Source organism: Photinus pyralis, unplaced genomic scaffold, assembly GCF_008802855.1.
Source record: "Photinus pyralis isolate 1611_PpyrPB1 unplaced genomic scaffold, Ppyr1.3 Ppyr1.4_LG7, whole genome shotgun sequence".
NCBI classification, from domain to species: Eukaryota; Metazoa; Arthropoda; class Insecta; order Coleoptera; family Lampyridae; genus Photinus; species Photinus pyralis.
In genome coordinates, this window is record NW_022170738.1 from 42937223 (window position 1) to 42951583 (window position 14361).

The window sequence follows — 14361 nt, forward strand, 5'->3', positions numbered from 1 at the left end:
TTACTAAAAAAAGGGCAATTCTCATAATTAATAAAAAGAAATGGAACGTATAAAGACTAATATGTACCCACAAAATTAGAATTTGTACCCGCTTGGTTCCGCCTGAAAACCGACTCTAAGGTGGGGGGTGCTAACTAAAAAATCAAGCTAGCACCTCCACTTTTTTCGATTGAAATTTTATTAGTCGCTTCAAAAACTATGAATTAAAGACTAATTTATATCCAAGTTAGATTTTCATTATAACAATTTATACATTACTTAACAATTTCTTTTTTACTAAAAAAAGGGCAATTAATACAAAAAAATGGAACGTATAAATTAAAGACTAATTTGTACCCGCTTGGTTCCGCCATAAAACCGATTCTAAGAGGGGAGTGCTAACTAGAAATCAAGCTAGCACCCCACTTTTTGCGATTGAAATTTTATTAGTGGCATTAAAAACTATGAATTTGCGACTAATTTGTACCCAAGTGAGATTTTCATTGTTTAAACAATTTATACATTATTTAAATAATTTATTTTTCACTAAAAAAGGACATTCTCATAATTAATAAAGAGAAATGGAACGTATAAATTAAAGACTAATTTGTACCTAACAAAATTAGAATTTCTACCCGCTTGGTTCCGCCGGAAAACCGATTCTAAGATGGGGGTGACAACTAGAAATCAAACTAGCACCCCCACTTTTTCCGATTGAAATTTTATTAGTCGCATCAAAAACTATGAATTAAGGACTAAATTTGTACCCAAGTTTTATTTTTATCGTTTAAACAATTTATACATTATTTAAAAAAGTTTTTTATGAGAAAGGATAATTCTCGGAATAAGTAACAAGTTAAAAAGTAATCGTAAACGATTTACATAAAGGGCATTTCCACTTGCATTCATTTCCCATTTGTAAGATGCAACTTCTGTTAAAATCGTAAAAATCCGGCCACAAATATGAGAGATACATGGGCAATCCATTGTTGACGTGCTACTTCAATTTCAGTTTATGAGAAGAATTTCATTTCAATGCTTTTCTAAATAAGAAAGTTGGAACTGCGCATGCGCAAACCTAAATTTTGAAACTAATGTAAGATTTTCCTTTGTTCCAAGCGCCTAAGTATCAAATTTCACTTAAATGCTTCCATAGATAAAAAAGTTGGCACTGCGCATGCGCAAAATAAAATTTTGAAACTGTCGCTAGATTTTCCTTTATTCCAAGCACCTATGTATCACATTTCATTTAAATACTTTTATAATTAAAAAAGTTTGCAATTCGGTTTATAAATGGTCGAGATGCGAAAAGGGCACGGTGAATTTTGAATCGATTCGACTCAACTTTTGGCATTGCGTATTATATGGCTAAAGCTATGCCCATATTGAATTTCATGCAATTCAGTTAATAACTAACGGAGATGTAAAAGCGATCGGACATTTCTAAACAAAGTTATCGTTTACACGGACAGATACACGGACAGACAGACAAAGAAACAGACGGACAGACCAACAGACAGACGACAGACAGCAATACAAAATTATAAACGATCTCTAGGATCGTTAATAAACGGCAAAAGTGTAAAATTATGGACCATGTAAAAAACGGTTTTTTGTTTTTTTTTTACAATAACTTTTTTTGTAAGCGGTACAGAAAAAATTCCTTCCTTGTTGCAAAACTCGACACCATAACGAACCAAATAGCGAAAAAAGTAGAACAATAGCTCTTAAGATAAAGAACTAGTAGCGTCGCAAAACGAGAGGGCGGACGGACGGACGGACAAAGTGGCCACAATAGCGCATTTTTTTTAAATTTTTGTGGAAATGCGCTAAAAAGAAATGCAACGTTTTAATTAAGGATTATTAGGAAGATCTGGAGGATCGTTCGATAGGTTTTCAGTTGTATCGGATTTTTGGGTTACAAAGTTGATCATAAGTTCACATGGAAATATCATCGCTACACTTTAATTGTAAAACTATTAGTAATATATGTTACCAAATACACAATTCTGCCATTTGTGGTAGAGTAGGTATTAAAAGACCGATAGAATGGGGTTAAGTGGTAGAACAGTCAGTGTGGTGTCCTCTTGGGTGATACAAATGTAATGATTATTGTTCGCACAACATAAAGTGCTTCATACGAATCAAGTAGTATCTTTTTTAATATATTTGACAGGGCGCCAGAGAGCATAATGAGTTCACAGTCCATTATGCCCTTTCATTACGCCCCAGGACATAATTGACTGCTTTACATAACTCATATGAATTAAAAATAAATACATTTAATTAATACACATTTAATATTTCATATTGACAGAGGTCAGCCAATCAAACTTTTTTCAGCCATTTGTCATGGAGACAAATACCAATAATAAACACTCACGCAAGAGGTAATAATTCAAGGTAAATTCAAGACAAAATTATCTGGTCTGAATATGCGAAAAATGGAAATCCACTATTCGATTATTCAATTCTAAAAGAAGTTTGTGAATACGAAGATATATTGAATGAATTTTTGGACCAATTAAATGCCTATAATAAGGACCCGGATATAACATGAATACAGAGAGAAAGAATGAAATTGCTAGTCACCCTTTTCGTACAGTTTTTAGGCACGAGGTAACAAAATAATCTTGAGTTGCTCGATTTCAACACATTTCATTTTGCGAAGGTATTTGGTTCACTCGTATCAAATTAATTCAAACTGAGTAAACTCTGTGACAATTATTATTAAATCTAATAAAAAGGCAAGTGCGGTTTTTGTTAAGAACGAAATTATCAACGGACTTCTAAACACCTGTTTAAAATGCCGACGCCGCCGACGCAATAGACTACATATGTGTTTCCAATTTTAGACTTGGATAGATAAGATGATTGTAATTGTCGTGTATAAATTTTTGATTTGGAAAATAATTGATTGAAACTAGCGGCAGTTACATGCGTGGAGGTAAATTTCCATACACAAAATTAGTCACACTAAATCATTTTGCATTGTATTGTTTAAATGAAAAAGTCCAAATTACTTACAGCAATATACGCGGTACCTAATCTGCGCTTGTCAAAATTCACCCTTAGCTTTCTTGCTTTCGATACTGGGCACTCTCCATCGAACCTTTTGCAATTTTTGGAGACCATTCCGCACAATATGCACTGCACTTCGCGTTAACACGATCGAATTATTTGATCATAAGTTATATTTTAGATGGAGGGGCGGTAACGTAAGTAGGTAGAGATAAATCACCTGATGCGCTTATCTGCACGTGCGGTCACTTTTACCTTTCAATAATTGTTTTGCCGTACCGAATGAAGTCGTTCCTGATAAAATATGAACTACAATTTTTTAACCCATGTGATTGTGTTCTAAATTCATTTTCGTCCTCACCTTGAAAAAGTCAAAATCTGACTTTCCAATAGGGAATATGCATATGGTTTAAATTTACTTGATTCTTTCTCCAGCGAATATTTATTGTTGGTTTTGGTTTTTAATTGCTAAAAATGTTAATTCAAAAGTGCAAAATAAGCGAATGAAATTCAAATTTGCGAAACGCTTCACTATTGGACGAATGGAAGTGACGTCAAATGCCACGCGATCGCATTTGTTGTGTCAATATTCATAAGTACTTAGTGCAGTCAAATTACAGTTTGGGCGATATTGGGCCGCTAATGCCAGCCGCTTCGAGGAAAACGGCACCTTTAAGAATCCGAAGTCGTGAACTGGGATTTGGACGTATTTTTTTAAATGTAGGTCTTTCCGAGAGCTTTCCAATCCCCTATTATAGATTTACATGTCTTGTATTTTGGAAATCAACGGCACAATTGTTGAAAAAGGTTGTTTTAGGATTCACTAACTGTAAAAAAATTGAGAAAATGAGAACGCTCTGGGAGTCGTCCATTTGGAACTGCAAAATACACTTTATCGGGAATATTTCTAATAGTGTTTTTGCACTTAAAATATGTACAAGGCAATACCTATGAAATGTTTTTTTTAGCTTTTTCCATGGTCTGAATAGCTATTACAATTGAAAATCTGTTTAAATAAATCAACAGTAAAAGTAAACAAATATTGGTCGTGGCTTGTGACATCATTCAAGGCCCGCTGAAAATGTGGCGGCGTTTAAACACACCGAATAAAGTCAACGTTTTGAATATTATTTTACAAGTTAAATTGAATTGTTGTACCAGTGTTTACACTTTTTACTATGTTAGAACGATGTAAAAAAGCGATTAAAAAATTAAAAAAATTACATGCATATTCCCTAGCTTTCTTTGGCTCTTTCAAAAATAAACTAGCTTCTAATTGCCTTGCTCAATATTCCCACGCAATATTTGAAATATAACAATCGCAAATATTGTTATTAATTTATAATACCTGTGAGAAGGTGCTCGACGAAGCGTAGGTTTTTCTATATGAAAGCGGTGGTATGAGTAAAGTATTGGAATGGAGTGTAAAAAGCAAGTATGGGGAAGAACTTAAGAAGATTTCGAAAGAATTTCTGAGGATTTATAAGGAATTTTATCCGATTTCAGGGATTTCCGTGGATCTCCAGGAATTGGCGGGGAGCTTAAGGGATTTCTTTGATCGAAATATTTTCTATTGGAGCGATTTTGTTTGTTCATCTTTTGATCGACGCAGAATTGTTTTGTTTAATTTACTAAAGAAGTGTTATTCATAAAATATGAACCGTTTTCGAAATTAAGCGAAAAACATTTTGAGGTTTTTTGGCTGCCAAAAGTTGTGCCGGGAAAAAATTGGTGTGCACTCTTCAAATACAAGTTATTTGGACCCAAAGGGACCATTTAAAACGATAAAATCTTTTACGCCACTGCTCCGCATAGTGAACTACAATGTTATTGATTAAAACTTACCAGAAATGGTTTTTTTTTTGCATTTGAACTTCTCTACAGGTTTAATAAAGGCAGATGAATCAAGTAAGATTGACGAATAAACATTGCATTCGGTTGTTCTATTTCAGACAACTCCAAAATTTAAATTATTTCAGCTGGTCAGCTGGGTATCGAGAGTAAAACTGAAGAAAGTAGTTTGCATTAAATGGTCAAGATTTTCTTCAGAAAAAGGGTTACAAACAACGAATGAACGGTAAGGCGATAATTAGGTTTATACATACAGTGAATAAACTTTTAAATTTCATCCAATTTCCTTTTTATCGGCCAATAACTGGATGGCTGAATACTTTTGGGCGGTAGTGTAATGTCTGGAATTTAATACTCCACCAGGATATGCAAAGTAAGAAAACTGCAATATTTTTACCTTCTACAAATCTGGATCTCTTGGGATGAAGCAGGTTACTTCCAAGTACAAGATTTCACCCCAGTCCATTACACAGTAGAAAAACACGCACCCACGCCCACAGATTTAGAAGTTAACTAAATATGTTTTAGGTAATACAAATTGACCGTTGTGAGTGGTATCGTATAGATAACAATATTTCGTTAATATCTGCGCAGTCGTTGCTCAATTGTATTAGAACACCTGATTAATCATTTGCCACGGTTGAAAGATTATACATTTTTTGATTACAAATTTTCATGTAATCGTAGAGAAACTTTTAAAGTGTCTCATGAAAAGGGCCACACCAGAGAGCTTTAATATCTTCTTTTTTGGAAAATTAGTAAACCTATTTGTTATAATTAAAGCCATAAGTTTGGCGCATGTATAACGTTATAGTTCCTGTAATCTTATTATTTCGTTTGTACCTATAATACTCTTAGCGAAAACGATGGAAATATGTAGCTTTTCGCTTGGCTACACAAGGGTAGTAATTTCCCTCTTCACATTCGAAATAAACATTGATAGAAACTATCCAAATTGCCGCCGCTGTTGGTAATAAAACCCTGCTTAGAATAATTTTCCTTTAAGATAAAGCTCGGTGATTTATGAGCTCTCTATAGACTTGAAAATTATGCTATTCTAATAAACTTCGCTAATCTGATATTATATTGCAAAATAATTAGTAAATATGCACTATACCTCCGATATTCAGGGTTATTTTCGCGTGTACAGAGACAGTAATTAGGTTTCTATAAGCAGATTTTGATTGTCTGGGCCGATTAATGAGAGAGGAGTGTAGGCCCTATTTCCGTAGTCGCAACCGTAATGGGCTCTTTTAAATTGGTCACGCAAGAAATTAACTAAGGAAAGCTTACCTTTAATGAAGTCAACAGCCATTTCGAGACCGTAAGTGTCTTTATCGCAGTCATCTAAGATGTGCGCCCCTAAGGTAATATTAGGGAGAAGCGAGGTCGGAGCTTCATTTAGACGATCTAATGTATAGAGCATCGCTTCGAGCGCCTGAATGCCTCCTTGAGGCATAATAGGCCCACAAGTAACGGTATCCTCACGTTCGTGCACCATCATTAAACCACCCAACACCAAATCACCTTCCACTACCGCCTCCTTCTTTACAGGCCACGGAAACTCCGACGACATTTTTATCGCATTATCATTACTATTTAAATCGACCGTTTCGCCGTCGAAAGATTCGGTAGTCACAATCACTTTATCGTTACCTTCTAATGTGGTCGCGGTGGAAAGTTCGCCGTAGTCACCGTAACCCGCGGGATCCTCGGGATTTTCATCGTCCAACCGTTCACTTTTGCCGTTGTAAATTTCTCTAGATGTGGATGTTGAAATACTCGATGCGAAGTTTAACTTCGGATTCGTTTCTGTTAAAATAGCCGGAAATGTCGACGTTTCCGCTGTTTCTTGTGTTGATTTCGATATTTTGGGACCGGGAGTGATCTCACTATCTTTACCCACAACGACGTCGATTGGGAGAGTTTGGCTTTCAGTTGTGACCGAAAGTGACGTGGTACCCACCTGAAACAGTATTTCGGTTCAATACCACTACACTCAGAGCTGGGCAGAATACTTTCAAAAAGTATTTGAATACTAGGTAAATAGTAAATACTTTACACAAATCAAAGGTATTTGAATACTAAATACTTTTACGTCCAGCACAAGCGAATACTAGATACAGATACATTGAAAAGTATTCAAATACTTTAAAAAATAAGTATTCAAATACTTTAGAATGTATTGGAATACTTTCAAAAGTATTCTAATACTATCAAAGGTATTCGAATACTATACTTGAAAAGTATTTCATTACCTTACTTTGAAAAGTATTCGAATACAGTAAAAAGTATTCAAATACTTGTCACTCAAATACATTAAAAATTTAAAATAGTATACTATACTGTATTCATTTTAAGAAGGTAGCGGTAGAAAGCATAGGGAAGCTTTGACCTTCAATATGATTGGTTAAAACACAAGTCAGTATTACGCTGAAACATAAAACGAGTGGCGAATTTTGCAAGCTGGTAGTTTCTGTTGCCATCTAAACTGTTGGAAGTGTCATTAACTGTTAATGTCAAAGATTTATTTCTGCTTGCAGTGCTGGATATTTCTGCTTTACAATAATTTGGTGCCGTTTTATATTTTTCCCGTGTGTGTTTATCTTCAAACACAGCGCCATCTACTACCTTCTTATAATGAATGCAGTATAGATAAAAGTTTTAATACTACTTAAAAAATCAAGTTATACTTTGTATGGGGTTAGTTTTTTTTATATTTCTATTGTTATATACAAATTTAAGGGGAGTAAAAGCGTAATATTATTATTATATTATTATATAGGAGGTACCTACCAGGACCTTTCTTATACCAGTTATATCCTTAAGAATACGTGTACCAGTTTTCAAAGCGTCGTGCACATGATACGTACGCCTTTCTGAAATTAATCCTAGCGATTTTGGAACAGATCCATTTTTGACCATCCGTTTGTCCGTGTGCATGATAACTTGTTTAGAAACGTGCGATCGCTTTGAAAATTGGTACACATGGTCTTAAGGATACATATAAGAAAGGTCCCTATTGTTTTAAGTTGCGTAGACTATCGAGTCAAAAAGTTTCACTCCAGGATCGTTCGGTATTCAGTTGTATCGGATTTTTATATTTGATTTTGTGACATTTCTAACATTTCTAAATTGTTCTCAAATTTTTGAATAACTTAAAAGTACTGCCTTTTTTTGAGGCCGGAAAAAAAAATTGTCTGAGATCGACCGGGAAAACATTTTCTTATAGAATTTGGCCCGTAGAATCCATAATTTCAAACAGTTTGAAGATTGGGCTACTAGATCAAAAGTTACAGCCCTTTGAATTTTTTTTCGAAATTGGTTTCTAGTCTATAACTTTTGATTGAGAAGTCTGATTGAAAAAGTCGAATTGTTTTGAGCCCCGATTCTACGCACCAAAATTAATAAGAAAAAGTGTTTTCCCGAGAAATTTTGGTGCAGTCGATTTTTGGTAAAAAAGGAAGGTTAAGTATTCAAATACTATGCGAAGTATTCGAATACTTCTCAAAGTATTCAAATACCTTGCGAAGTATTCGAATACTTTACGAAGTATCCAAATACTTTGCGAAGTATTCGAATACTAAATATTTGTGAAAGTATTTGAGTTACAAATACAAATACTGCTTCCATAAAAGTATATAATTACAAAGTATTTGAATACTTTAAAGGATTTGAATACTAAAAAGTATTTACAAAATCGAATACTGCCCAGCTCTGACTACACTGCTACAAGCTAACTACTAACGAACTACCTATTATTATGCCTTTATAGGAGTACAATTTTCAGGTACAGATAAGCTTTACGATGAAATAAATTCGCGAACTGCGTAAGGACACATACATGGTGTGGATTTGTAGCATGCAAGCTCAAGGCGTCTGATGAGCGAGGCTGAAGTAGATTAGAAGTTTTGTACGGGAGGAAATTTAGAAGTTCAAAGAAAATTATAATTTATGAGTTGCACATTTCAGGGTATATTTTAAGGATAGGATTTTGAATCATTTGTCAAGAATTTTAAATAGCAGTATTTAAGCAGTAGGTGGAGCAAATCAAGAAAAAAGATTTTGGGGATGAAAGAATGGTGGGATCCTTTTGAAAAAACAAAGAGAAAATTAGTAAGATGCATTTAATAAACGGATATTTATAGCAAAAACCATTCATGTGGGACACTGTGACTACAGGAGAATGTGTATTGCAAAGTAGACAGATACTACCTTCAGAATTCCTGGGCAAAAGTAAGCAGCTGGCAGGAAGAAAGGTGTCTTAGGAAGTCCTGGACAAGTAGATAGATTCCTGACGTCCAGAAATTGCACCATAATTTTCTTGGCACCACGAATCTCTGGTTTTTAGAACCCTTTAAGATCTTTGCAATTTTAAACGCGACATTTCGTTTATTAGAGTTGTGTGCGGTAAATTCGCCCCCGAAGTATGCGCCCCCAAGAAGATATGCTCCTGAAGGATTTGGCGCAGAAAAATTCGCCCGAAATATTGGCTCCCGGAAAATTCGTGCACGGAACGTTTTGCCCCGGAAATTTGCTGTCGCTATCACTATCAAATATATTGTTAAACGTCAAATGGACATAGTGTAACGTGATTTATAAATTCGGGTTCGATTTATATCAATATTTATTAAACAAAACTAAAACACTATAAAAACTGTACAATTTATATCCACTATTTATATCACACACTTCGCAATTTATATTTTCGCGCTCGATGTTTCATACGTACTCGATCTCGTTCGGTAGTAAAACTGCTTGTGATGTTCGGTCCGCAACCATTTATACACGCAAGCAATGTAAGTCAAGAACACTCGCGTAATTACCGGATAAGTCTGGAATATTCCTATACAAATCCCACTATCGCGCGCGTAGAAAATTCCAGAGCGCCAAAGGCGACGTCATGTCTGGAGCGTTTCCGTTACACTGTCCCCTTCTTAATTCTGGACGTCTCGTTCAGAAACTGCGTTAGTATTACTTTTTAATGCCTCGTGTCGGAATCTGCAGTCAGAGCCTGCTCGACAAACACCTTTCTTGAAAAAGTAACAGTCCACAGTTTTGCGGAGGGTCGTCCCCTGTGGGTTGAAGCAGCATACTGTAATTCGAACGCTAGTGTTTCTAAAAATCACTTCGATCATGGTTCACACTATTTTTCAGTCCAACCCATCTAAACCACATCCAATCTTCGGGATCGCCAAGCTATTTATGTCATAGTATGCCATGAGTTTCTTTAAGCTTTTTAAAGCAGACCAGAGGTTTTCATAGGTGGGTTTGCCTTCTGACGTTTTCTTTGAAACCAAGTAGAACAAAGAGCGTTGACTATCTTCCAAGCACAGTACTTTACCCACTCGTGGTCTTTGCTTTATCAACTCGTCTATTCTTCCAAATCTTTTCCGGAATACGGAAGCTATACCTCTACCCATGCGAAGGTCTTCGGCGACACAATGGGCGATGGAAACGTTAACCGGAAGCTCAAAAATATTTTGACAAATTTCCTGAGTAACGCCAAATCGAGCATTCTTCCGCTGGGCGTAATTTGACATGAAATCGTTAAAGTTTGGCTCGATCCCAAAGCTGCGTTCTTCTTCTCGAATACCTCTAACTTCTTCGTTGTTGTTGGATCCGGCATATCGCATTTCGAGTCGCGCTACTATTTGTTGGAAGTTCTGTTGATCCTCGGGGATGGTCCGCAACACATCCAGAGCATCTCCTCTCAGAGCAAGAATAAGGGCTGTAGTTTTGTCTTGAAGAGTCCATTTATTTGCCGCAGCCGCTGCTTCAAACTGTCGAACGTACGTGGTCCAAGGAATCTTACCATCAAAAGTAGGTGGCTTTACTCGGGCTTGCTGAACGTCGCCTTCTACTCTTGTATTTGTTCCTGGGTCGACCTTCTTGTAATGAGTAGGCTGTGGCACCTCAAGAAGACGGTCCATCAGTAATTCATCTGGGGCACTACTAGTACGCTCTTCCGTAGTCAGTCGCAAGAATTGCTCGCGCAGCTCTTCATACTTGTGCTCAATCGCAACGAATGTTGCTTTAAATGTTTTGGAAACTTCCGTAATTCTATCTTCAACTTTTTCTTCAATTGATTTAGAGACTTCTTCGATAATCTTTCTAGAATTTTCCTCCATCTTCTCGAACTTCTCTTGAATATTTCTAGGATTTTCTTCCATTTTCTCGAACTTCTCTTCAAAATTTCTAGAATTTTCTTCCAACTTCTCTTGGTTGCTTTTCATTTCTTGTTGCAACACCTGTTGGCCATTTTGGATTTGCTGGAGCAACTCGAGCATCGTTTCTTCCATTTTAGCGGCAGCAGATCTTGTTACAGGCATACACAAGCACAAGCACTTAATTTAATCTTACTTTTAATTAATTTAATTAATCCCACTTCTGATACCAATGTAACGTGATTTATAAATTCGGGTTCGATTTATATCAATATTTATTAAACAAAACTAAAACACTATAAAAACCGTACAATTTATATCGACTATTTATATCACACACTTCGCAATTTATATTTCCGCGCTCGATGTTTCATACGTACTCGATCTCGTTCGGTAGTAAAACTGCTTGCGATGTTCGGTCCGCAACCATTTATACACGCAAGCAATGTAAGTCCAGAACACTCGCGTAATTACCGGATAGTCTCGAATGTTCTTATACAAATTCCACGATCGCGCGCGTAGAAAATTCCAGAGCGCCAAAGGCGACGTCATGTCTGGAGCGTTTCCGTTACAATAGTTTAGGTTCGAATAATGCCGAACATGAGAAAGGGGCACCCTGTATGTGTGAATGTTCTGACTTAATTTAAATCTGCAGGATTTTATTAGAAATAATCACGGAATTGATTTATTTCATCTGAATTTGTAACGTTAGTGTTCAGCTTTGTTCTTAATTACTTAATTTGTTGGTTCAATTTTATAATTCCTGTAGGTTTGTTTAAATAAATTGTAAGAATTTATCTGGTCGTTTTGAGATAAAGAGGGGGGGGGGGAGGAGAGCTTACAAAACCCTTCAAAGATCGATATTTTAACAAATTTGGCAACTGAAAGGATGAAGTACACCCAGAGTAAAGTTTTTTTAATAACTCATTAAAGGAGGATCGCATTTTTTACTTAAGAGTCAGATCAGAATTTGATACCGACATTTGAACATTTGGCAAGGTTGGGGGGGGGGGGGCTTAAAGTCTCGGGTAAATTCAGAGTGGGGATTGTAACTATTAAAAATGAATCAAACGTTATATTAAAATGATGACAATCTCATAGATTCACGAACCAATTAAATTTTTTACTAAAATGATCAAAATTTGACAACTGAGGGAGAGGGTGCTCCAAAAAATCCTCAGTAGATTCAAAGTGGGGTTTTTCAAAACATTGAAGATGAATTAGGGAAATATCGGCGTAAGAGGGGACATCCTAAACACTCCTTATTGGCGTTACATCCGAAACTGACAGGGATGTGATTATGGCGATTTAGTGGAAGTGGTATTTGGATAAATAGGAAAAATAAAGAAGAGAGCGGAATGATGTTGAGCTGAAAGCGGCAGTATCCCCGTATCGCTGTACAAGCAACGACGGGTTAAAGAGCGTGTACGTGCTGTACACTAATGTTATTAAGTGATTGGTTTTTTTGTTTCTTTGAGGTTTCGTCATGTTTTGAGGGGTGGTGCACACCATTGCACACAATATTCCGGGGCGAATTTTTCGGGGTGAATTCTTTAAGGGCGATTTTTTAGGATTTCGATCTCCCTGAATAAAATTGCAATTTCGTATAGAAAGTTTAAACTTCGGAAAGTTGAAAGCGCTCGATTGTGCCTGAAAGGGTCTGTCAAGATGAGCACCGCTACTCCACAAGATTTTAATTGTGACTAGATTGGTAGAAAGAAGTGCAGGGTGTCAAAATTATGGAAAACAGTATTAAATTATGTTTCAACGAATGACAGAACGTCAACGTAAATAGTCTAAATCTCTTGGCAAATGACTTATTTCCCTTTTTAACTAGAACACCGACCACTTCAATTGTACGTATCACCCTTACCTCGTTAAAAAAGTCCTCTCGAACAAATGATGTCGGTCGGATACTCCCTGATTGCCTCTTCGCAACGGTTGCAGCTGATGTTTCCGTTGTCCCCACGTCTTGAACAATAGATGGACTTACGAAACTCCCTCTCTTAATTACGTTAGATTTCGTAACCGATTGGCTATCTTTGGTATTCTTAATATTAAGATATGTAAAAGGGGACATCGTCGTGCGGCTCTCAGCGTTAGTTAATAATTCAGCTTCATCTCCCAGGACGAAATTAGTTTGCAAGTTTTCTCCTGGCTCAGGCGCGTAGGAAAACGAAGCACTTGTGGTATTATTTATGTCAGTTACAAAGTTTTCCGAATTCTCAACCTTTATTAAATTAGAATGGTCCGTTAGTATCATCACTTCGTTAACTGCGACGGTTTTTTGGTTGACTGACTTGCTGGAGGAAACGTTCGCGAACCTTCTGCTTTTTAAGGGCTTAGTTAAATTATGTCCATTAGTCTCGCTGGAAGTTAACCGCTCACCGTTTTTAAATGACCTCGAGCTTTCTGTAGGCGCATTTGGGGTCGGTAACGAACTTTCCCTATTAAAACTGTAATTAATATACATGTCAGCGTTTGGCGTGCTATTGAAAGTTGTTTTGTAGTTTCGCGTATTGTTGGGCCAAGCGGTCGTAACTTTGTCGTTACCTTTAAAATTGGGAGTAGTGAAATTGAAATTTGTTGCGTGTAAGGTACTAGAAATTGTTCCCTCATTAGTATAACTCGTATTCACAGCCTGAGTAATTTCTTGTCGAAAGTAATTAGCATATTTTTGCTTGATAGAACTTTCGGTCGCACTGTATCGATTTGAGTTTAGGGCTAGAGCTATGTGCGTCGCCAGAAAAAGCAGAACTGGCGCCATGGCAAATACGGCTTGTTATAACGGGAAAATTCGACCCCGTTTATATCTTTACTTAATGTCCTTGCGACTCTTGAATTATGGCCGTTCTTCTTCTAAGCTCCATTGCCTGAAAAGAAATAAACGCATTATAATCAAAATACACCTACCAAAGGAAAACAGAATTGATCATCATTTACTACAATGCCGTTACGGAAATTATCCTCCTTTCGAGAAATTACGAGGTAATTTTGATAATAAACTTACGGGAATCAGTTGTCAAGGCAAGTTAATTTAATTTCATTTAGTGTTAGTCAAGTCGTTTGGAAAGCTTGGGAGTAGATTTCGTGTGTTGCAGGATAAATTCTATTTACAAGAATTATTGATTGCAAAAAAGCTTTTACTTAAACAAGACTTTCGTACTTTAAATAAAAGACCACGTACTTGCCAACATAATAGATTGCAGAAATCAATTCCAACCTTTCTCTTTAATGGTATGGTGTTGTACAACCTAACTTTCTCTGCTGTTTTTTAAAGCCGTGAGGAAAGTTTCTGTCGGTTTTTGTTTTTTCGGTACCGACAAGGGGTTTGTTAAAAGTT

General features: G+C 36.3%; 1 protein-coding gene across 1 annotated transcript in view; it reads right to left on the reverse strand.

The window, feature by feature from the left end:
* Nucleotides 1-6010: 6010 nt before the first annotated feature.
* The window catches only part of LOC116176263, an 82021-nt gene continuing 73670 nt past the window's right edge, over nt 6011-14361 (reverse strand). The window contains exons 3-4 of the mRNA XM_031494748.1: nt 12892-13891; nt 6011-6817 (exon numbers count right to left, since the gene is read on the reverse strand). Coding sequence (XP_031350608.1) covers nt 6011-6817; nt 12892-13785 — 1701 coding nt within the window. The 5' untranslated portion in view covers nt 13786-13891. The remainder of the gene's footprint in view (nt 6818-12891; nt 13892-14361) is intronic.